This window comes from Eretmochelys imbricata, chromosome 4, assembly GCF_965152235.1.
Source record: "Eretmochelys imbricata isolate rEreImb1 chromosome 4, rEreImb1.hap1, whole genome shotgun sequence".
Lineage (NCBI taxonomy): Eukaryota > Metazoa > Chordata > Testudines > Cheloniidae > Eretmochelys > Eretmochelys imbricata.
Window position 1 is genome coordinate 91,632,967 of NC_135575.1, and position 24,466 is coordinate 91,657,432.

The window sequence follows — 24,466 nt, forward strand, 5'->3', positions numbered from 1 at the left end:
TTGTGTGTTTGTAGGCCTGCAGTTTTCCATAACCTGTAAGAGCATAAATATCTTTGTGTGTGACGTGCTTTTTTTTTTTAAACATTGCTCAGGCAACACCAACATTTCTCAGACGATTTGGAGCTCAACTTATTAAGTCAACTGTGTTGTCTGCCAGCACTTCACTCCGTGTTTTAGCCCTCGGTGGAGAAGCATTTCCTGCACTGAATGTCTTGAGAAGCTGGAAAAGCAGGGAAAACAAAACACATGTTTTTAATCTCTATGGCATTACAGAAGTGTCAAGCTGGGCCACTTGCTACAGGATTCCTGAAGAAGTTCTTAGCTCTGATCTTCGGTGAGAAATTTCACTGTTTTGCTTGCTGCTTTGGTGCACACAAAGTGTGCAATTGTCAATGATCAAGTATTAAGGGCCCAACATTGCAAGCCCATTGGAGGCAGAATCCCCATTCGCTTTGCTAGAAGTTGCATATGTGGAAGGATAACTGCTGATGAACATAGGTTTAGAAAGAGTAATGGTGCTTGGCTTTATCAATTTCAAAATGTTTTATATTTTCACCGTGGTTTCTTAGCAAGATTATTGTAAGAAGTTGACCTGAAAATCCAATAATAGATGTAGTAACAATACTTAGCGCACATATAGTGCTTTTTCATTCACTTCAAAGTGCCCTGCTAAGCAGAGAAGCATTATCTCCATTTTATAGATGGGAAACTGAGGCACATACGCGTTATTTATTCCACCCATCCTTTCATTATGGCATACCTTACTGTTCAGCAGATAGTTCCATTGAAATTATTCCATGAGTAAGGGCAATAGAAATTGATCCTAACTGATTTTCTGAAGTAACTCAGGGTATGTCTACACTGCAGTTAAAAATCTACAGCAGACCAGTGCCAGCTGACTGAGGCTTGTGGGGCTGTTTAATTGCAGTGTAGATGTCCCAGTCTTGGGCTGGAGCCCAGGCTCTAGGACCCTGAGAAGGGGGAAGGTCCTAGAGGTTGGGGTGCAGCCTGAACCAGAATGTCTGCACTGCAGTTACACAGTCCGAGCCCCAGTCAGCTGGTACAGGCCAGCCGAGGGTGTAATTGCAATGTAGACATATCTTCAGAAGAAGAGCTGGGAATAGAACCAGATTTCCTGTTTCATGGGCTAGTGCACTATCCACTGGTCACATGGTTTTCTCAATAATGAGAAGGCTGTTTATGCTGGAAGAAGTTTAACAGAGGTCATGTTAACTTTATATATATGAACAGGGGAGTCCAGCTGATATTGTTACAGTACAGAACCCAGCAGTAAAAATAAGTAAATACTATAATTAGCTTCCATCCTCTCCTCAGCGCGATGTATGATGAATTGCTAATGGTTTTCTTGGTCTCTTTGGCATGATACTTTTTTTAACCGTTCTGTCAATGCTTTCTACTAGTTTCATATAATTCCTGGTGTTTGTGGTCAGGTAATTTATTAATTACAGAGGGTTTAGAAATTCCCAGAAGAGCTGTGGAAATGTTTAAGCACTGCATGATGCTCCTGACCCTCAGTTTTCATTTTGCTTTCTGAAATATGTAGCCATGCTCACCCTTTCAAATTAAGTGCCCCTGTAGTTCCCTTCTATGGTCCCTTGAGGGTATTCACTTAAAGTTTCCAGCTCCCAGCTATTACCTGTCTTGGATGGAGCCCTGAGTCTTACCCTTGTGATAGGGATTTTAAGTCTGCACAGATCCATGCCTTACACTGTGATATCTCCAGCAAGCCAGTCTGCCTAAAGACAAGTGCCTGTGCTTTGCTCTCTTTGAGGGCTATGAACAGTGTGCTGCTATCAGTTACAAATTACCATGTATCTTTGTCTAAATAAGCACATTAAGGTAAAAGCATTACAGAGAAAACATAATAAAAACAATCATGAGATTTAAACACATAAAACATAGAATATTAGGGTTGGAAGAAACTTCAGGAGGTCATCTAGTCCAATCCCCTGATCAAAGCAGGACCACCACCAACTAAATCATCCCAGCCAAGGCTTTGTCAAGCTAGGCCTTAAAAACCTCTAAGGATGGAGATTCCACCACCTCCCTAGGTAACCCATTCCAGTGCTTCACCACCCTCCTAGCGAAATAGTGTTTCCTAATATCCCATCTAGACCTCCCCCACAGTAACTTGAAACCATTGCTCCTTGTTTTGTCATCTGCCACCACTGAGAACAGCTGAGCTCCATCCTCTTTGGATACCAGAAGACATGTCAGTCTCATGGGGCTCTAGTCGGCACAAGTCTTTCTATGCTTTCTGCAAGGTCCTGTCTGTTTGTTGGATCAGAAAGAAGGCCCTGTGTCAGTTCAAGCTCATCCTTTTATGCCAAAAGCCCCTTCTTTGTCTTCTAGTTCCTGGAAAACCCATCTTAAACCAGTATAAGCAAATCACTGCAGGGGTTGGTAACTAGTTTGTGGTGTTTAATCTTAGTGACGCACCTTAATTACCTCCCACTGTGTTTAGTTCTTGTACGAGTGGTGGTAATCCTTCCCCCCTGGAATAGAACACAATCATACATAAACAATTAATTGAATACAGTGGCCCTGAAAATGGGGTAGCAAACTCATTGCCTGGCATCCTTAGTTACATGTGTAACCTGTGCTAGATGTATTTTCTGAAGTCTGCTGAATACAAACAAGCATCTTCTTTTGCACAAATGATATCCCTTATTAATCTGATATTGATATAATTGGATCCTCAATAACAAATGGTGGTGATTAGTCTTAAAGTCCCATACTTTTTTATGCAAAACTCCCAGTGAAATCAGTAAAGAGCTGTCTTCAAAATCTGGTGTTGCAATATGGCTTTTTATTAGGCAGTTATTTATATAAAAATAAATTCTCACCTGTGAAAAGAAAAACATAACTTCTGTAAACAAATCTGCTCATATTTCTGTTGCCTACTTGGGGTTCTAGTCTGAAGAAATTTATAACTGGCCGCAGAAATGATCTGGTGGTTTCTCTTGGAAGTCCAGCTGCCAACATTTCCCCAATGGCTGAACTTCCAAGTGAAATGTTTCAGCCTGGCTGCTGCGCTCCAGAGGTAGCTGTGCTACTTTTAATTTCTACTTACAAAGGTGCCAGTAAATTGGGAATATTTATAACTTCTGGTTCTTGGGCCTCACTCTGCTCACTGTGTGCCACTGATGATACAATGGTTTTTCATTCCTTTTGCATCTCCTTTGCTGGTGATTCCCCTGGCATGGAGAATTCTAAGCTGCAGCAGAGCTGATATAGACTTCTCCTGCTCCATCCCCAGCAGCTCCCATTGTTGGGGGCATGGTTGGAGCATGCTGTGCTCTGAGTGATGAATGGCTCCTTGGGCAGATAGTCAACCAATGTAAATTAATGGTAGGGGTCAGCAGAATACCTGCCCTAAGATCAGAGAGCTGCAGCTGACTCCTTAGGCTTCCTCCTCTCTGTGTTTTGCTTATACTAGACACAGTTATGAATGTAGCCTCAGGGTTTTAAAGGTGATTTGCTGGAGGGGTGGATTTGTGTCTCTGTCTGTGGGTGGGGGGAGTGTCCTTTGTTGCTGCTTTGTAGTGTATATAGAAGACTTGGCATTTTTTTAAATAAAATTATAGTCCTAAAGTAAAAACAAGAAAAATAGTCTTGTCATCTTTGTTTTTGCTGGTGGTCTTTCAGTTCCAAGCGTGGGTGTGTTAACTCTTTAACAAAGAGGTCTTTTCCCCATCTGCCTGTAACACGTGTCAACTTTGAGCCCACCCAACGATTTGCAAATTGCTGCAACAGAGTGGGATAGGAAAGGAGGTGAGAGGTTATTGTTGGGGGCAAAGGTGCACTTCACAGAGTGGTGCACTTCACAGAGTGCTTCACTTCACAAAGGTGCTTCTTTTCCAGTTAATCAGCAACAGGTAGGGAATTCATTGGTGGACCAGAGTTGCAGACAGGAAATTGGGAGGAGTTGCCACAGCCCAAATAGTGGGAGTTGGTGGAGGAACTGCTAAGTGGGGAACATGATGAGGAGGAAGCTGGATGGGGCCCCACAAATCTCACTTCACATGGGGTATATCTGTACTGCAGTTCAGTGTATGCTTTACAGCCTGGGTACACTGACATGCACTAGCTCTGTTTGAGCTGATGCACTGAAAATAGGAGTCAAGTATCAGGGGGTAGCCATGTTAGTCTGTATCCACAAAAACAACAAGGAGTCTGGTGGCACCTTAAAGACTAACAGATGTATTTGGGCATAAGTTTTCGTGGGTAAAGAACACACTTCTTCAGATGCATGGAGTCCTAAAAATAGGAGTGTAGCCTGGGGTAGCATGTTTGCAACTGCAGTGTAGACATATCCACCGACCTCTGCAATGTCTGTGGTTGGCCTGCATTTTGAATTTTTTGTTTTGTCTGCTATCTGAAGGAAAATATTTTTACTTTTACATTTTTTTTAAAATGTTTAGATTTGATTCGCCTGTGCCACTGGGATCACCATTGCTTGGAACAACAGTTGAAGTCAGAGATGTCACTGGTTCTGCAGTTCTAGATGGAGAGGGACAAGTTTTCATAGGTTATCTTATATTTATTTCTCTTAATTTTTTAGTTTCAAAAAATATCTTAATGTTTTAATCTCTGTGCATTTTGTTTTCTAAAGTGCCACAGCCTGTATAACAAAACACTCTGAAATACAGAAGTGAAATCTGGTGTTTTTCTCTAGCAATGTTCTTTTTAAATTTTGTACAGTATTTAAACAATTTACCTGGCTGGATACTGATTTTTGAGATAAAACCCTGTCAAAGTTCTTTAAAGGACTGTGAGAATTATTGTTTCATACATTTAGATATTAACATCTAAAAGCCACTGCTTGTAACTTTTCAGTTTAAAACTACCTTCAGTAGTGTCATGTGCTCTTCAGTGGCGAAAGAATCAATCTATTCTCCATAGGCCCTCTGTGCCAGCACAGTTGGTGGATGTAAACCCTCCTAGCAACACATGGTGGCTGATCCTTCTCAATTAGAAAATGCTCAGGGAATAAAAATTCCATAAATCCTAAAAAGACTGCATCACAACATTCAGAGAAATGGTTCAAGTTCTCTCATTACAGCCTGAAACAGGGTGGGGCATCTAAATTAGCAGATACCACCTTAATGGGGACCACATACTTAGCAATATAAACTGTCTTCGGGAAATCAGATTAACAGGCAAGAAATTACCATTATTTTACACACACAACCAGTTTATTTTAATGACTTGTTTTCTGCTTCCATTTGGCTCAGTATAAATAGAAGTTAGTTAACTGTATCAGTTAAATTAATTGTAGGATAGAGTCCCACTGATATTTCTACTTTCAGAAGTTTAGTTCCAATCATTAGTGCCTTTATGTATGCCAAATGTCAACAGCTCTTTGCCAAGTTATTTTAATACTTGTAACATTCTGAAATATGAGGTAGGCCCTTCATAATTTTGTAGTTATAAGCTATAATATTACATTCTTTTGCATAGGTGGTAAAGAACGAATCTGCTTCCTTGATGATGAAGTAATTGTCCCTTTGAACACAATGAGAGAAACAGGGGACTTTGTGAGAGTGAAGGATGCAGAGATGTTTTTCTTAGGACGGAAGGACAGTCAGATTAAACGTCATGGCAAACGTCTTAATATTGAATGTGTACAGCAGGTAATATGATGTGTAGTGCTCAGAGCTTATGCAATGTGGAACATTTTGGACAGAAAGCTACAGTGACTTGTTCATCAGCAAAAAAGTGCAAGAATTAATGTAGTTGAATCAAACTTTGGGTGCAGATTTTTCAAAGTGCTCAGCATTCCAACAGCTCCCATTGTTCTCAGGAATGCTACCAGATGCTGAGCTCTTTTGAAAATCTGGCCTTTGTTTATAGTTTATTTTATGCAAACTAAATCTCAAAACTAAGTATAAAGAATTTGACAACTGAAGAATACTAGCGTGTGTCATTGAAAAGGATAGTGTAGTGTTTAGAGCACAAGGGTGGGCATCAAGACTCTTAAATTCTGTTCCTAATTTAAGTGGTCTGGGAAAGTCATATGACCCCTCTTTATCTCAGTTTACCCATCTGTAAATGGGTACAATAAGTTCTTACCTCAGCCAAGTACTCTGAGGATTGATTAATATTTCTAAAGCACTGAGAACCTTGGGCAAAAGACACTATATGAGTACTAAATGTTGATTACAATTAGATCTGTAATGAGTCAAATATCAGCAGAGAGAGATTAACAGATGAAGGGAGAAGGAGAAGAAGGGATATGAAGTTTGGGGAAAGGAAGAGGATCAAATCCAAGCTGTCTTGTTAGCAGGCACAACTCAGTTGCAATCAGTGTTATTACATCAGGGCTGTGTTTGGCTAGGAAAGTCAATGAGGCAGAGAGATGTACAGTACTCTTAATGCTTGATAGCAATGATCCAAGTTCTCCCTACTGTGACCCAATGGAAATGACTGTGGAAACAGAGCCTTCTGTAGAACTAGGATTGTAACTGCATTGAATGCACAAGTAGCTCCTTACTGTCCCATAGGGCATTGTATTTATGTCTAAATTAATGTTGTACCTCTGGGAACAAGAGGATGTTTGTGGCTGAATGAAGGTATGCTTTAGTTGCTCTTGTTTTTCATAAAGTGATCAGAAGTATGTGTCTACAGAAAAAATTTAAAACTTCGTCCAATAAGATGAGGCACAGAAAAATGAAATGATTGGACCAAAGTCTACCCTTAGTTACAACTGGTTCAATTTAATTGCATTCAATTGGATGATACAAATGTATGTGAAGGCAGAATTTGGCCCACTGAGTCCATTCCTTAATCTTTTCAGTAGGAGCCATTTTTGCTGTCTAACCCAGAAAGCTCATCCTCAAGGATGTTCCAGATTGTGCCCTCAGTTCACATCAGTGCATCTGATGTTAGGTATATGACTCGAACACATACAATGACATTCATATTCAAAGATGATGTTTTATCTTTAGTCTAACCCAGGGATAGTCAATAGGTGGACCATGGTCCAAATCCAGACCATAAGATGTTTTTCAGTGGACCATGGTCAACAGAGGCGATGCGTGGGTGGGGCGAACAGCCCCATGGTGGGGGGGAGTGGAGGAGCTCAGCCAACCACCCTGCTTTCTCGCCCTGCTGTATGGAAACGCGGACAGTGAGGCTGGAAGGGGAAGTGCTGCCTCCTTGCTTCTGGGCGTCCCAATAAATTGGGGGGGGGAACCCCCCAGAACCTTTCATATGTGGTTCCCCCTTTCACTAGTCACAGGTATGTGTCGCCTCTGCGTGCAGGCTAAAGCTGAGCTGGGGCTGGAGCCATGCAGAGCTGTGCTTGTACTCCAAACGGTCCCTGGAGCCCATTGCCCCACCCCCATGTTCCCTGCCCCCGAAACCAACCTTGTGCCTCCATCCCGGAGCCTTCCCACCCACTCCCACCTCAAGTCCCCAGCCCCTCTGTGGTCCCCATAGCCCACCCACCCTGGTCTCATGCCCCCTGTCCCTGAGCAGTTCTCAGAGCCCCCCACCCTGGCCTAATGTTCTCCCTAGGCCCAGTTCTTTGGGGCCAGTCCCCGGAGCCATCTCCAGCCCTTCCCGCTGCCCCAATCCGCCTCTTCTTCCCTAGTCTGCCTCCAGTTACCCTGCCACATCCCAGGTTCCCCCCATGTTCCCAGGGCTACTGTCTGGAGTCTCCTTGGTTCCTCGCACTATCTGGAGCCTCTTTCCTGCCCCTCTGCTATCCCAGCCCCAAAAGGTGCTTTGCACCACTAACTGGATCATAGTCCAGCAGCTTCACCTGCTGGGTCTAAGCTCAAAAGTACTCTCACACATTCACACCCTGCTTTGCTGCCTAGATCCTAGCCCATGCTCATTCCTCTCCCATGCCACTACATCTCTGCCACTTGGCTCAGTTGAGGGCATGAAGGAATGTTTGTGGGGGGAGGATGCGAGCAGCAAACTACGGCCTGCAGGACCGTCCTGCCCAGCCCCTGAGCTCCCCTGCTATCCCCCCTCCTCTGCAGCCACACTGCTGCGGAGGCAGCATTGTGGGCGGCAGCATGTGTAGCTCTGGCCGTGCGGCGCAGCTCCCAGATATGCTGCTCTGAGCAGCATGGTAAGGGAGCCGGGGGGTTGGATAAGGGGCAGGGGGTCCCGGGGGGCGGTCAGGGAGCAGGGGGCGGTTGGATGGGGGGGGTGGTTGGGATGGGGAACGGGGCAGTTGGATAGGGTAGAGGTTCTGGGGGGGGCAGGGGATGGGGAACAGGGGGAGGGTTAGATAGGGTGTGGAGTCCCAGCGGGCAGTTAGGGGCAGAGGTCCTGGGAGGGGGTGGTCAGGGGACAAGGAGAAGGGGGGGTTGGATGGCTTGGGAGTTCTGAGGGGGGCAGTCAGGCGGCGGGAAGTGGGAGGGGGTGGATAGGGGGCGGGGACCAGGCTGTTTGGGGAGGCACAGCCTTCCCTACCTGGCCCTCCATACAGTTTCGCACCCCGATGTGGCCCTCAGGCCAAAAAGTTTGCCCACCCCTGGGCTAGCCCCATGCGTTCCATTTTCAGTTAAGGGAAATAAGGTCACTTAACTCTCTGGGTAGGGAGCTGGCAGGCAATCAGGGAACTTGGGGGGGCAATTGGGAGGTAGGGGAGGGAAGCTGTGTTGGGGTCTGGACCTTGATTATACCTTGACCAAGAAATTTGGACCTAGACAAAAAGTAGACTACCCCGGTCTAAACCTTTGGGTCTAGCTAAATCAATATATACTGAATAGGATATGTAAGGTCACTTACTGTAAAATGGACTAAGCTTTAACTTTGAAATTCTTAAGCGGATTGGATGACTCAAGGGATTAGGGTGACCAGATGTCCTGATTTTATAATTTTTGGGTCTTTTTCTTATATAGGCTCCTATTTACACACATACTCTCCCCCACCCCCACACACACACAACCTGTCCCGATTTTTCACACTTGCTCTCTGGTCACCGTACAAGGGATGGATAAAATCCAAACCAGGTAGGGTAACAAAAGTTGTTCAGATTTGATTGGTGTACAGTGGTGGTGTCACTCCTGTTCTAGAGGGGAGGTGTTCCCATGATAAAACTGGGATTACATTTGGCCTCTTTGTCGGTAGTCTCAGCAGAAATGCTAACCATAGAATGAATATGGAGAGTGAATTGTGTTCCCACTCCTATATGTGCCTCTTCCAGGTCATTCCTGAGGTACAGGGGTGTGGGTCATTGAGAAGTTTGTACTGCTGCTGCCTGTGCTGTGGTTGCACTGTGGGATTAAATACATTCATTCTTCAGTGCTGCCATTCTGACACTTTCTGTGAGAGCTAAATCCTTATTTAAATTAAACAAAAATAAAAACTAGGGGATGGGCAAGGGGGACTTCATGATGTTTGTGAAGCAACAAATTCAGTAGCTGCCAGTGTCAAAATATAAACTTCACAACAATTTCTTATTTATTGGTGGTGCTTTTTACCTGCACTTCAGCACAAATAAGGCTAATGTTCTTGTATTGCAGGCTGCTGAACGTCTTTGTCATGTGGAAGCCTGTGCAGTGACATGGTATCAACAGGAAAAGTTAATCTTGTTTGTTGTACCTAAAGACAACTTAGCAAGAGACACTCTTAAGGAACTCCAGAAACATCTCCCAACCTATGCAATCCCTGATGAACTTGTGCTGATAGAAACTTTGCCTTTCACATTGCATGGTAAATGAAGTAATGTTTAACAAGTGCTCTTCAGTGCAGATGCTTCTGTGTGCCTTTTCTGTTTGGTTTAGAAGCTAAATTTGTTGTCTTTTCTTCTTTACTGAAACTTTACCCCAAAACAGTAATAGCTGGTTCATGCACCATTATTTATTTTATAGCGTTGTGCTCTGATGTGACCCATGGTATTAAGCCATCACCCATGGTATTAAGCCATCACCGTAAGCTATAGCTCTGTTCTGTAGCAAATCTACCTGGCTCTCATTTGTTCTCCATTGCATTCCTCTGTAGCATTTATTTGATACCCTTAAACTCTCTGTAATTGAATAATAATAATTAAAAGCATTTTAATATTGAAAATACACACACATGTATTTGCTTGACCTCCTCTTCTTCCGTTGAAGTCTATGGCAACTGCTTTCAGTTGGCACAGGATAAGGCATGATATGTGGGTGTGTGTCATATGATAAATTTTCAAAAACCTGCTCCCTTTTCTGTGGGTGCAGTTGATTGCTGATGTAAAAAAAATGGATGCAATTTTGCTCACAAATAAAGAAGGTCTAGACTGAGACCCAGATGAACATGTAGGCCATAACAAGAATTTGAAAATACAAAGTCTAAAATGCAATGAAAAAATCTTGTGCTTTTTATTTTGTTTGAAGGCAAAATCGATGTTTCTGAGCTGAGCAAGATTTACAGTAACCATCTAAATTTCAGAAGGCATGACAGTAAGCTGAGTGGAGCAGAGGAATTGTGGGAAAGATTGCAGTATTTATGGAAGGTAGTATTTTAAGCTGCCTTTTTATCATTGCCAGTGGATCATTATGCATATGTCAGGAATTAAACAGTTTTAATAAGTGTGACTAATGCAACCAGAATATTTTTGCTGCACATACATTATGTACTGTAGCTCCATCCGTTTATTTAATACTTAAATACAGTTTCTCTGTAACAGCCAGGAGGGAGCCATTTATTTTTTCCCATAAGCTGAAGTTGCAAACTGTAATGGGCTAAGATGTTAGTGTATGTAGGGTGAATGCCACCACATAATCTGTCAGCTGTTTCTAAATACTTCTTCCCATGCCAAGCAAGATATCCATAAGGGAGGCCAATAATTGGGGCATGGAGTTTTTAACAAACTGCTGTGTTACCAGCATCCCCCAATTTATATATATTACTTTTTATTAACTTTTTAATTTTTTTATGAGAGATTATTGTCATAATTATCTTGTGAGCAATCTGGTTTTGTTATATGCTGAATCCTGTGGTGGTGATATACATGTTCATAATAGCAGCAGCAGCATCGCAGTAAAATAACAAACATATTGCCTTTAGGCCGTGCCCTTCATGTATGACTACAAGAGTCACTTCAGCTACTACTGATATGGAGCACAGCAGCTGTTTCACAGCACATGGCAATGTTACATCACCAGACAGAAAGTGAAGAATTCTGTATTTAGTTTAAGCTGCAAATGAAAACAGTGCTCATTGTGCCTCAGAAGTGGGCTCCTGAGCTTCTCTCCACAAACCCCTATGTGTGGGTGAGGCCTCTCTGATAAAGGCAAGCAGATGTGGCTATAAATTGTGCCCTGTCAGATACTTGCAATGGGTAGTGCTGCATGACTACCCTAGTAGCCCTGGGAGATTGGACATGAATGAGATCTTGGTGGACACATCCTAGGCCTAGATCTGCTGTGCTAGAGAACGGGGCTTTCTAGAACAGGGCCTAGTTTTCACAAGCAGAGGTGCAGCAGCAGGAGGTACACAATATGTTGCTCTTTCTGTGCTGGGGGTGCTGCACCCAGAATCCTTTGTGACATTGTTGGAAGGGGGTTAGGGCTTTTGTTCAGAGCCAGGTAGGTTACATTATTTTAACAATAAAAAAGCCATAATAATTAGTCTCATGCCTCCCTAATAAAATTACATTAAAAAAGTGCTTCAGGAATTGTAAATAAAATTGTTTGTCAAAGGCAACAATGTTTGATCTGAGCAGCAGAAACTCCTTTAAAGTTTTTTTTAAAAAATGCATCTTAGAGTAAAGTGCTCTGATATGCATTTTTTAAAGAGTTCTTTGCAACTGTTTTAATTCTTTGGCTGTGGAATGAACTGCAGAATCGGAATCAAGCCTAAAATTTGGTTAGCACTTTGAAATTGACACTTCCCCCACGGCTTGATCAGCCCGCATTTCTCAAAGAGCACCAAAAAGTGCAAATAAAATCCTGCAAGGTGCTGAATACTTTTAGTCCCTGTTGATTTCAGTGGGGGTCTGAGACACTGACAGGCTCAGACCCTACTTCTTCTTCGAGTGCTTGCTCATATCTATTCCAATTTGGTGTGCGTGCGCTGCGTGCACGGCCGTCACAGAATTTTTACCCTAGCAACACCCGGTGGGTCGGCTGGAGTGGCGCCGTCATGGTGCTAGTTGTATACCCCAGCCGACCCAGCATCCCCTCAGTTCCTTCTTACCGCCCGTGATGGTCGTTGGAACTGTGGAGCTTGGCTTTGCTACTCTCCCTAGAGTTCACCCTACGGTTTGTTCATAGTTTGTTGTTATAGTATTGTTGTTATAGATTAATAGTTGTAGTTCTAGTTATAGTATAGTAGTTTGTATTAGTGGGGGAGAAGGGGGTTTCCCCTCCTCCCCCTACTTGATTGGGCTCATGCCCAAAGCTCTGGGCGTTAAGCCCTGCGGATCCTGCTCCAAGCCCATGCCAACGGGTGACCCCCACAACTCTTTCCTGAAGTGTCTGGGGGAATCTCACGAGGCAGAGAAGTGCAGGATTTGCAAGAGCTTTCGTCCCCGAACGAAGAAGGAGCGGGACTTTCGTTTGAGACAGCTCCTTATGGAGGCGGCTCTTAGTCCTCAGCCTCCAGTGGTGCAGCAAGACCCAATGCCGAGCACTTCGGTATGCAGCACCTTGGCTTCAGCTACAGGAATGGTACTGCGGTCGGACTCTGATAGAGAGCCGCGGCACTGAGGTTCCCTGGCACCGCAGCCAACATCTTCAGTCCTGACCAGGCGTGCGAGAGCAGTGCCGAAGTGGCACTGGAAGCCGGCAAAGGCTGGCCCACCTCAGCAGGCACCACCCTTTCCGGATCCACCTACAGAACCTCATCCCACAGCAGAGTGTCCGGGGACACAGGTGACGGCCTCGGTACCGTTGACTCCGGAACCAAGGACAGAGCCGTTGAGTCCGGTGTGACTGGACTCCCCGACTCACAGCGTGGTTGAGGTCCAGTTCCCATCTACACCAGATACCTTTGTGGCGACAAGGGATCTGATTGCCTTGACGGTATCAGCATCTCCTCAACAGACCAAGACACCGCCACCTGTCCCCGTGGCACCATCCAGGGGCAAGCCGACTCTTATTCACCTGTTGGCACTGTCAGTTGAGCCTTTGCACCGCTCCGACTCCCAGCACCGGTCTCGACACTGCTCTGTCTGCCAGTCGCCATCCAGGAGTAAATCCTGGTCCCGACGCCACTCCCGACGCCAGTCATTGTCGTTGAGACCCAGGTCCAGATCCAGGCACTGGTCCAGGTCCTGGAACCGATCTAGGTTCAGACACCACTTCCCAGCATCGTGGCACCGTTCTTCTCCATCTCAGTACCGATCTCCAGCTTTGCAGTACCGATCAACTTCATCTCATCAACGTGATTTGGCGCAGACCCACTCAGCACCACCATGGCCATCGCGTTCCACCTCTCGCTCATCACGGTCTGAGGCAGGGTCATGCTTCTCAGACCACCACCACTCTGATCACGGCCGACTGGGCTCAGGGGCAGATTAGTGGCAGGCACAAGAACTGGAGCCCGCTCAAGGGTCCACCCAGTGGACCTTTTGGACACCCTGCGTGTACCACTAGGCACAGGGTGCTCCCTCTGGGACTTCTCGCTCAGCCGTGTCCGAGCTGCAAGTGCCTGAGACCTCTGCCAGCTGTCCTGCTCCTGGAGGCATGGAGATGGTGGCGTCGTCCTTACAGGCACCAGCTCCTCTTGCTCCAGCTTCCGGCCCGAACACTGAGGTCTTGGGACTGGAGCAGTGGGGCACAGCTCAGCTAGAGGCCCCGGATGATCCTCTCCCTCCTGTGGCATCCTCCACATCTTCGCCCAATGAGGCTGCGGTGGGGACTACTATATTGGTGTGTCTGTCCCCCTGTTACCCCCGCCCCATAGACCTCCGCACTCACCAGGAACTCTTGCGCAGGGTGGCGCGGAACATGAACCTGCAAGCAGAGGAGGTGGTCAAGGTGGAGGACCCTGTGGTTGACATTTTGTCCTCAGAGGCTCCTTCCAGGGTGGCCTTACCACTTATCCAGACCATTCAAACCACAGCCGGAACAATCTGGCAAACACCTGCCTCCATTTCCCCCAACTGCTAAGGGGGTGGAGCAGAAATATTTCGTTCCCTCCAAGGGATATGACTTCTCTACACTCACCCACAGCCCTGTTCACTGGTGGTGGCCTTAGTGAATGAGAAGGAATGTCATGGTCGGCAAGCCCCAGCACCTAAATCAAGAGGCCAAGAGCCTCGATTTATTTCGGCGCAAAGTCTACTTCTCAGGGGCGCTCCGGCTCTGGATTGCAAACCAGCAGGCTCTCCTGAGCCGATGCAATTTTAACTCTTGGAACTCCATGGTGAAGTTCAAGGAATTGGCTCCTCTGAAGTCCAGAGAAGAGTTTGGGGCTCTGGTAGAGGAGGCCAAAACGGTCGCGCGAACCGCTTTGCAGGCCTCGTTGGACACTGTGGACTCTGCCGCTCGGACCCTCTCTTCAGGGATAGCAATGGGGCATATTTAAAATGCAGCCTCAATGCTCCTACCCTCCTCCTTGGCCGAGGCAGGACTTCTATAGGAGACGGGGGCTCGGTGGCAGGAGAAAACCCTCCAACCACCAATCCAGCCAGGCCCAAGGTCCTTCCAAGCCCTTAGCGGGTCCCAAACAAAACTTTTGAAGGGACGCCCGAGGACGGTGTACCCAACCTCACTCAGGATCCTACCCCATTCTTGAATCATTTATCTCGTTTTCACCATGCCTGGTCCCTCATAACCACAGACCTTTGGGTTCTTCGCACGGTGGAAAGGGGATACTCTCTCCAATTTTTGTTCTCCGCCCTGTCCCTCTTCAGGGACCCCTATCACAAGCAACTGCTTATCCAGGAGGTGCAGTCACTCCTCGCCATGGGGGTGATCAAGGAGGTTGCAAGGGAGCTAAGGGGTAGGGGGTTCTACTCCCGTTACTTCCTAATCCCCAAGGGAAAGGGCGGGCTTCGGCCTATCCTGGACTTGTGTGGACTCAACAAATTCATGGTAAAGTTGAAGTTCCGCATGGTCTCCTTGGGCACCATTATACCTTCCCTGGATCCTGGTACGCCGCCCTTGACATGAAGGACGCGTATTTCCACTTTGCGATTCATCCAGCTCACAGACGCTTCCTCCGCTTTGTTGTCAACTGTGAACATTATCGGTTCACGGTCCTTCCCTTCGGCCTCTCCATGGCCCCTCAAGTGTTCACCAAATGTATGGCCGTAGTGGCAGCCTTCCTTCGTCAACAACAGATACAGGTATACCCGTATCTCAATGACTGGCTCATCCGAGGGCGCACCAAAGAGCAAGTGCAGGTTCACCTTCTTCAATTCATCACAGACACGTTTCAACAGTTAGGCCTTCTGCTCAACATGGCGAAGTCAACGCTAGAGCCAACCAAGAGGATAGAATTTATCGGGGCGCTCCTAGGCTCCGTGCGGGCTCGAGCCCTCCTTCCGGATGCTCACTTCCAAGCCTTCTCAGGCCTCATCAGGAGCCTTCAAAGCTTCCCAACCTCAAGGGCAAGAAGGTTATTGAGTCTTCTAGGACACATGGCTTCCTGCACATACATGTCCAGACATGCCAGACTATGGCTCCGCCCTCTTCAAGCCTGGATGGAATCGGTCTACCACCCAGGTCGAGACAGCCTAAACCTGGTGGTTGTTATTTCGGAGGGAGTCCCTGGCCTCCCTCCAGTGGTGGCTAGACCCAAAGGCAGTATACGGAGGAGTCCCCTTCCATACCGCTCAGCTTTCCTTGTCCCTCATCACAGATGCGTCAGCCCTGGGATGGGGCGCCCACCTTGGGGACATCCAGATGCAAGGTCTGTGGGCCCCATCCGATCTCTCTCTCTCCCCATATCAACATATGGGAGCTGATGACTGTGCTTCTTGCGTATCAAGCCTTAGGGGAGCGTTTGCATGGTCGTTGCATGGTGGTCCTCACAGATACCACCATGGCCTTGTTTTACATCAACAAGCAAGCAGGGGCTCGTTCCTCCCTCCTCTGTCAAGAGACCATTCGACTGTGGGAATTCTGCATAGCCTACTCCATTCACCTGGTGCCATCGTTTCTCCCAGAGGTCCAGAACATGTTGGCGGATCACCTCAGCAGGTCCTTCCAATCCCATGAATGGTCGCTCTGTCCTGTTGTCATTCACTCCATCTTCCTAAAGTGGGGGTTTCCCCAGGTCAACCTGTTTGCCTCACACAGCAACCGGAAATGCTTGGCGTTTTGCTCCCTCTAGGGCCGCTCCCCAGGCTCTTCCACAGACGCCTTCCTACTCCCATAGAAGAGCAGTTTGTTTTATGCCTTCCCTCCATTTCCTCTTGTACACAAGGTCCTGCTTAAGGTGCGCAGGGACAGATCATGACTGATTCTGGTCATCCCGGCGTGGCCCAGACAGCATTGGTATACCACGCTGTTGGAGATCTTGGTGGACGCCCCAGTTTTGCTGCCTTTTTTTTCCGGACCTGATCACTCAGGATCACGGCCGCCTCTGTCACCCCGACCTACGATCCCTCCACCTCACGGCGTGGATGCTGCATGGCTGAGCCACTCTGAGCTACTCTGTTCTCATTTGGTACAGCAGGTTTTGTGGGGTAGCAGGAAACTTTCCACTCCGGCCACATATATGGCTAAATAGTAGCGACTCCCATGCTTATGCACTCACCGCAGCACACACACACACCCCACCCCCCCAGGCGTCCGTGTCTCTCATTTTGGACTATCTCCTGAGCCTGAAACAGCAGGGCCTGACGGTATCATCCATCAGGGTTCACCTGGCTGCCATTTCGGCTTTCCACCCAGGAGCGAATGGCTGATCTGTCTTCTCCAACCCCATGGTCAGTAGGTTCCTTAAGGGCCTGGACCATCTCTACCCACAGGTACGACAGCCAGTCCCCACCTGGGACCTGAACCTGGTCCTCTCCAGGCTTATGGGGGCCCCGTTTGAGCTGTTGGCCACCTGTTCCCTCCTATACCTCTGTTGGAAAATGGGTTTGCACAGTGTATATCTGAGCTCGCAGCTCTTACCTCGGAACCACCATACACGACCTTCCATAAGGACAAGGTGCAGCTACAACCTCACCCGCCAAGGTGGAATCAACCTTTCATATCAGCCAGAACATTTTCCTCACGGTTTTTTACCCAAAACCACATCCTACTCGTCAGAAACAACGGCTACACTGCCTAGATGTTCGTAGGGTCCTGGCCTTCTACGTTGAGCATACAAAGCCGTTCAAGAAAACGACCCAGCTCTTCGTCGCAGTGGCGGAATGGATGAAGGGCCTCCCGGCCTCATCCAAGCGGATCTCCTCTTGGATCACTTCCTGTATCTGTGCTTGCTATGATCTGGCCGGTGTTCCAACCCCGCCCCTCACCGCTCACTCTACAAGGGCCCAGGCCTCATCAGCAGCTTTCCTGGCCCAGGTGCCAATCCAGGAGATCTGTAGAGCTGCTACTTGGTCTTCAGTACATACTTTTGCCTCTCACTATGCCATCGCCCAACAAGCCAGAGACGATGCGGTGTTTGGTAGAGCGGTCCTTCAATCCACGGTACTTCAGTCTGACCCCACCGACTAGGTAAGGCTTGGGAGTCACCTAATTGGAATCAATATGAGCAAGCACTTGAAGAAGAAAAGATGGTTACTCACCTTTGTAACTGTTGTTCTTCAAGATGTGTTGCTCATATCCATTCCAAACCCGCCCTCCTTCTCCCCTGTCGGAGTAGCCAGCAAGAAGGAACTGAGGGGGCTTTGGGTTGGCTGGGGTGTATATATACAGCACCATGAAGGCGTCACTCCAGGAGGCTCCACAGCCGACCCACCGGGTGTTGCTAGGGTAAAAATTCTCCGACGGCCGTTCACGTGGCGTGCGCACAACTAATTGGAATGGATATATATGAGCAACACATCTCGAAGAACAACCGTCACAAAGGTGAGTAACCATCTTTTCCCTGTGGCACTGGGACATTGTTCACCTCACAAGCTCTGTTCTCTGCTTCTTCTCTAGTCTCTCCTGAATCTTCCAGATGATTCACCCAGCATTTCCAAAGATTCACTGTTTCTGTACAGTGGTGGAGACTCCTTGAAGTCACTACGGTTTCATGATGAGATTGAGAATTTGACAGGCAAAGCCATCCCTGGGCTCCTGGAAGTTATTCTCAGCAGCTCCATTGCTCAGGTTTACCAACATGTTCTTAAAGCTGTATTCCCAAGTGAGGACCAAATAATGGATCGTAACACTGTGAAAAGAACACTGACTGAGAGCAGTGGAGGGGAATTCCATGGAGAACACACAAAACAAAAATCTAGAAGGTACTTTAATGCTGCTGCAGGATTGGTTGCATTTATTGCACTAAACCGAGGAAATCGGATGTTGTCGATGACTTCCCCTGAGTCTCTTATGAACCCATATAATGCAGGACAGGCAGGAAAAAAGTTAAGACAACAAGCATCTTATTCATCTGCTGTAACTTCTAATACAATGAAATATGAAGTGACAGAGAATAAATCTGGAAAGAGCAGAAGCAGTCCAGAAATTGCAAGGAAGGCAAATGAAACAGGTACTCATTCTGTAGAACAAGCTCCTTCAGAAGAGACTTTAAAAATGCCTGAGAAGCTGATATTACATGTAAGATGGAAGTCAAATATGGGCAAATGTGTAGATGCCTCCCCATTAGTTATAATACCAGCCACGGATGATTTATCTGCAACTGTATACGTTGGGTCCCATTCACACACAATGCAGGCAATTGATTTATGCTCAGGAAAAATCAAATGGGAGAGAATCCTTGGAGATCGTATTGAATCGTCTGCATGTGTGTCTAAGTGTGGAAACTTCATTATTGTTGGTATGTATTTTAAATGATTTTCCTTCCCCCCCCCCCACCCCCAAAATTGTAACCAAATTACACAGCAGCTTGTTCAATGTCAAGCAATATGTAGCTGGCATCTCTGCTTCCACTAACCCGTGTTCTGTGTCTGTCTAAAATTAAACTGCAGTAAATGGGAACAAAAGGGGAAAGCAGTTTCAATGCCACTATTGAGGGTGGCTGGGCCCTTTAAGGGGAGGTGGTTTCCAGTCCACTTGTGACAAGTGTGGCTCATCTCCCCAGGTGAGGAGGATGAGTGATAGTGAGTGAAGTCATGTAACAAGTGGGTCAGGTGGCTGAATCAGCCCTAAGGCAGATAAGCAAGAGGCCTAGAGAGAGAAAGTGAGTGTTTGCAGATTCCTCAGGTAGAAAGAAGGCTCCTGCAGGGCCCTGAGTCAGCAGAGGGGAAAGAGGTCTGTCTGCTGATCTCTTCCAATCTAGAAAGGAATAAGATTGAGAAAAGGAGCAACCATTTGAGGGAAGCTGATCCAAGGTCACAGCTGACAGGAATAAGCACAGCTCCAAGGAGGGGAACTGTGAGGCTCCTCTGTTAGAGGAAGACTTTGGAGACCTAGAGAGACAGATCTGCAGGTGGGAGGATCTGGGCTCAGCTGGGGACTGCGTAGAGGAGCCTGTTTGTGTTTGAACTCTGAAAGGAAGACAGATACTCAGGGAGGACGGGCTGGGCCCATATTGAAACTGGGGTGAAAATTCTGTAGGTTTGAGTTCTATTTTGAATGACTCTGTGCAGCACTTAATACATTGAACTACGGGAAGGGAATATCTAGACAGTATGGACTTTTTAAGGTCCCCTGAGTAGGTGTTCAGGAGGCATAAAAAATAATGGAAGGGCAACTTATTTAAAGTATTGCAATCAAGTAGGATTATTATGCACCAATGGATTCTCCTTTTCTTAACTGTATTGTACTAGTACAATGATAATCAACAGGTACAAGTTCCGTTTGAAGAATTTAGTTAAACATGATCATTGAACTGCTTAGAAAAGCGTGGGATAAGTTTTAAAAATGCCTTGAAAGTAAGCTTTAAAAATTAAGAGGTAGTGTAACCCACACACCTCCTGAGTGCGGTGCTCTGTCCTATCTAGTGGCACTGAGACCACTTAGAGAGAGAGATTAATGAGTCTGCTCTACAGCCATATGGCTTTTAGCTCCTACAGTAGAGGCTCATGTACTAAGCTCCAGAGGTCCCAGGTTCAATCCTGCCTGCCGAAGACTCGGTGTTACAGTAGAACTTAGCATATGATACCTCAGATAGTTAAATCTGATGCAAAATAATCTTTTTTTTTTAAGCGTTTTGTGGGTACTTTGAGCAAAGGTCACTTATACAAGATATTGGTGAATTCACTTTCCACCCCATCGGTGTATGCTGTCTGAATTTTAAAGCAGTTTGTTGTTGGCATGTCAAAGTGGCCATGATTGCCTCATACAGGATTAATATGTCACCTGTAACTGACTTCCCCATGAAAAATCAGGAGGGTTTTTGTCATCTGCTTAGATGAAAAGAGAGTAATTAAATACTTACTAATGTTGTTTTTCTATGTGGTGCATGCACATTGAGATATATATATATATAAAATATAAAATGTCTAACACAGGGGTGGGCAAACTTTTTGGCCCGAGGGCCACATCTGGATATGGAAATTGTATTGTGGGCCATGAATGCTCACGAAATTGGGGGGTGGGTGGGGGGTGTGAGGGCTCCGGCTGGGGGTGCTGGCTCTGGGGTGGGGTTGGGGATGCAGGAGGTTGCTCTGGGTTGGGGCCAAGGGGTTCAGAGGGGGATCAGGGCTAGGGCAGGTGATTTGGAGCATGGGGAAGGGGCGCTCGGGTGCAGACTCCGGTTGGCATTTAGCTCAAGGAGCTCCCGGAAGCAGCAACATGTCCCCGCTCCGGCTCTGCACGTGGCCCCATCCACAGGCACCACCCCTGCAGCTCCCATTGACCGCGGTTCCCGGCCAATGGGAGCTGTGGGGGCAGCGCTTGGGGTGGGAGCCGCATGCGGAGCCCTCTGGCTGCCCCTATGCATAGGAGCCGGAGTGGGGATATGCTGCTGCTTCCAGGAGCTGTGCGGAGCCATAACAGGTTGGAGCAGGGCAAGCCCCCGACACCGCTCCCTGGTGGGAGCTCGAAGGCTGGATTAAAATGTCTGAAGGGCTGGATGTGGCCCCCGGGCCGTAGTTTGACCACCTGTGGTCTAACAGGTTAAATAATACAAAGCTTGGATCTCTTGCCTTTTGGCTTGACATACGGTAGTGGTGACCAAAGTTTTGGCTGATATTTTGATTGCTGTTGAGCCTGCAGGTAACAAAATTGTGCTGATATTGTATTATGCCCTAACGTGTCTTGAAGCAGAGCCTGGATTTTATTAAACAAAATGGAGGGTCTTTATTGCCAGATGCACAGTTGTTGCCATGTTGTTCCCAGGATATTAGAGAGACAAGGTAGGTGAGATAATACCTTTTATTGGACTAAATTCTGTTGGTGAGAGGCAAGCTTTGTGTTTATTGCCAGAAACATAAATGAGAATAAAAGTAATTTCATTAATATGCACAAACTTTGCACTTCCCTTGTCCATATTCAGTAGCTCACCCTATCCTCCAACAAACTTCACAGTAATAGCACAGTAAAAATAGGCATAGCTTTAAAATGACTCAGAAGAAGAGCACTGAGTGCTTAATGTCAAATGCACTTGTGAGGCTTTATTTTCAGCAAGAAGCTTGAATGCAAAAAGTGCTGGGAAATATGTTTGGAGGTGATGGGTTGACTCATGAGCTATCTTTTGATCAGCAATGATGCAGTGAAAACGCTAATCCAAATATTACCTGTTTTTTCCCTATTGCACTTTATTTTATGCAGGCTGCTATAACGGCTTAGTGTATGTACTCAGAAGCCAGAATGGGGAAATACACTGTATCTTTACCACTGAAGATGCTGTGAAAAGCTCTGCAGTTGTGCATCCTTCCACTGGACTAGTCTACATTGGATCGCATGACCAACACATATATGCTCTGGATATTTATGTAAGAAGTCACCCTGACTAACTTTATGTATATCAAAAGTAAAACATCTGACCCTCTTGAACCATATCTATAAGCTCCATCAGTGTTGGCATTCTTGGGAGCCCTAATGTAGACAGACTGCCAACTGCTTTCATTTTAGCCTTGAGTTAATTAGGACTGCTTGGAGTAGAGTTAAATGACAGTGATTAAAAGTGCTGTTGGCAGTCTGTGGCCTCCCTACATTACACTCCCAGCACTGCCAATGCCAGTTCAGAACTATATGGCAAATTATCCTCTATCACTAGTACGGAACTGGGTGGTTAGGGCAAATCTAAAATGTGTACTCCCAGTGCTGGCAACTTGTAATAACCCCACAATTTGGTGTGGATGAAACTGAATCTCTTCCCTTTCTCCAGAATGTGTTGAGAGAAGGAAAGTGACGTGGGTGAGTGTTACGTATTTCTTAACTGAGTTTCCAATATTTAGCTCTATGAAAGAAGAAACTGCCTTGAGCTATATGGGTCTCTTTGATTGCTGGCAAATTATAATCTTCAGTTAATAACTAGTATTTTCCAAGTAAACTTGCTGTTGATAAAACTTTGACATTTGAGTCCTTGCAAATAGCATAATGAACTTTAACTCTCAGTTATCAGATTGTATAGCTTTTTATGTACTTTTTTCTTGGATTGACAGAAGGAGGAGCCTGTCTGGAAGCTGCACTGTGAAGGTGGAGCTGTGTTTTCGTCTCCATATCTAAGCATCTTGCCAGATCACCTGTATGTTGCTACGCTAGGCGGACTTTTATTGGCTGTAAATCCAGTATGTACCTTCCTTGCCATCTCTGGGCCAGATCTTGAATCCTTATTCAGCCATAACATGCTCTGAAGTCAGTAGAAGTTTTGCATCAGTAAGGACTGTAAGGTCATACTTTCTAATAACAATCTTTTTCATCCCAGGATCTCACTGCGTTTCAAAAGAGAGCAGTATTATTTTGATTTTTGCAGATGAGGAATCTGAGGCGCAGAGAGATGAAGACTTAGGGCATGGCTACGCTTGCAGATGTAGAGCACTTTGAGTTAAACCAGCCTTCATAGAGCGCAGTAGGGAAAGCGCTGCAATCTGTCCACACCGACAGCTACAAGCGCACTGGCGTGGCCACATTAGCAGCTCTTGCAATGGCCACAGAGAGCAGTGCATTTTGGTAGCTATCCCAGCATGTAAGTGGCTGCAATGTGCTTTTCAAATGGGGGGGGAGGAAATGGAGTGTGACAGGGAGTGTGTTGTGTGTATGTGGGGGGAGAGAGAGTGGGTTTTGGGGGGGGCTGAGAGCATGTCAGCATGCGGTCTTGTAAGTTCAGATAGCAGCAGACCTCCCCTCCCCCCCGCCCCCCGTCTGCCTCTCTCTCACACACACAGCATTCCACAGTAATGGTTGCTTTGTCTCGGAGCAGATAAGCATGCCACCTGTCAGAAATGGAGCTTTCAGAGGGCATATCCGCATTCCTACAGCAAGTTCAAAACAATGACAAGAGTGGCCACTTGACTTAAGGGGATTATGGGACGTTTCCAGAGGCTGATCAGAGCTCAGTAATGCAACACCTCGTTCGCACTGACCCCCAGCTAAGGCGTAACAAGCGTTAATCTTCTCGCTGAGGTGGAGTACCAGAAACACACTCGCTGTGGAGTCAGAGCGCTCTACGTGCCTTGTCAGTGTGGACAGGTAGTGAGCTAGTGTGCCCAGGGCTGCTTTAATGCACTCTAACTCACAAGTGTAGCCAAGCCCTTAGATTCACAAAAGGACTCTGTGAACCTCCTGACTCAGAGATGCTCTGCCTCCCAGTGGGATTCTCGGCCTTAAGGTAGTTGTCCAGTTTTCCTGTACAATGTGTGAGGAGAGTCAGGTGCCTAAGAAGGGGATTCATGGAGGCTAGCGGGGTCTGCCTAACTTAGCCACTAGGAGATGCTGAGGAGAGGGGTGTGGCCTGAGCACTGCCTTTCAAAGGTATTTCGGTGTCTAAGGCTTTGTCTACATTGGTAAAACTTTTGTCGTTCACAGGTATTAAAAAAACAAAAAAAAACCCCACACCCACCCACCAAAAGACCAAAAAAGTTTTGTCAATAACAAGCGCTGGTGTGAACAGCACTTTGTTGGCAGGAGCACTGTCCTGCTGACAACGCTAATGCTATTCATTGTTGGTGGGAGTTTTTTGTTGGCAGGAAAGCTCTCTCCTGCCGACAAATAGCGGCTACACTGTACGCCTTGTAGCAGCACGGCTGTAGCAGCACGGGCATAGCCTAACTCTGGGCCAGAGGGAGGTGTCTGTCTCTTCTCAGGATTCTCGGCCATGAACCTTCTCCTGGAATTGGCTGCCTAAACCAAGTCAGCTCTTTCATGTGAAAAATGAGAGAGGGAAAGACAAACACACAGATACCCTCTCCATGGCAGAGTGGGTACTTGCCTACAATATGAGAGAAAGTTTCAGATCCCTGCTTTTCCTGATTTGGAGCAGGGACTTGAACTTACATCCCAGCTGAGTGCCCTAACCAATGGGTTATTGGGTAATCTGGGCT

General features: G+C 46.6%; 1 protein-coding gene across 7 annotated transcripts in view; it reads left to right on the top strand.

Annotated features, from left to right (window-relative positions):
* The window catches only part of AASDH (aminoadipate-semialdehyde dehydrogenase), an 81,468-nt gene that overhangs the window by 17,861 nt on the left and 39,141 nt on the right, over positions 1-24,466 (top strand). For all 7 annotated transcript variants that reach the window (XR_013345962.1, XM_077815601.1, XM_077815602.1 and 4 more), the window contains 8 exons: positions 93-334; positions 4,446-4,552; positions 5,485-5,657; positions 9,510-9,699; positions 10,359-10,477; positions 18,015-18,855; positions 21,753-21,916; positions 22,589-22,714. Coding sequence is in view for 6 of the 7 variants with exons in the window: in XM_077815601.1 (XP_077671727.1) it covers positions 93-334; positions 4,446-4,552; positions 5,485-5,657; positions 9,510-9,699; positions 10,359-10,477; positions 18,015-18,855; positions 21,753-21,916; positions 22,589-22,714 (1,962 nt within the window). In the remaining variant the exon portion in view is untranslated. The remainder of the gene's footprint in view (positions 1-92; positions 335-4,445; positions 4,553-5,484; positions 5,658-9,509; positions 9,700-10,358; positions 10,478-18,014; positions 18,856-21,752; positions 21,917-22,588; positions 22,715-24,466) is intronic.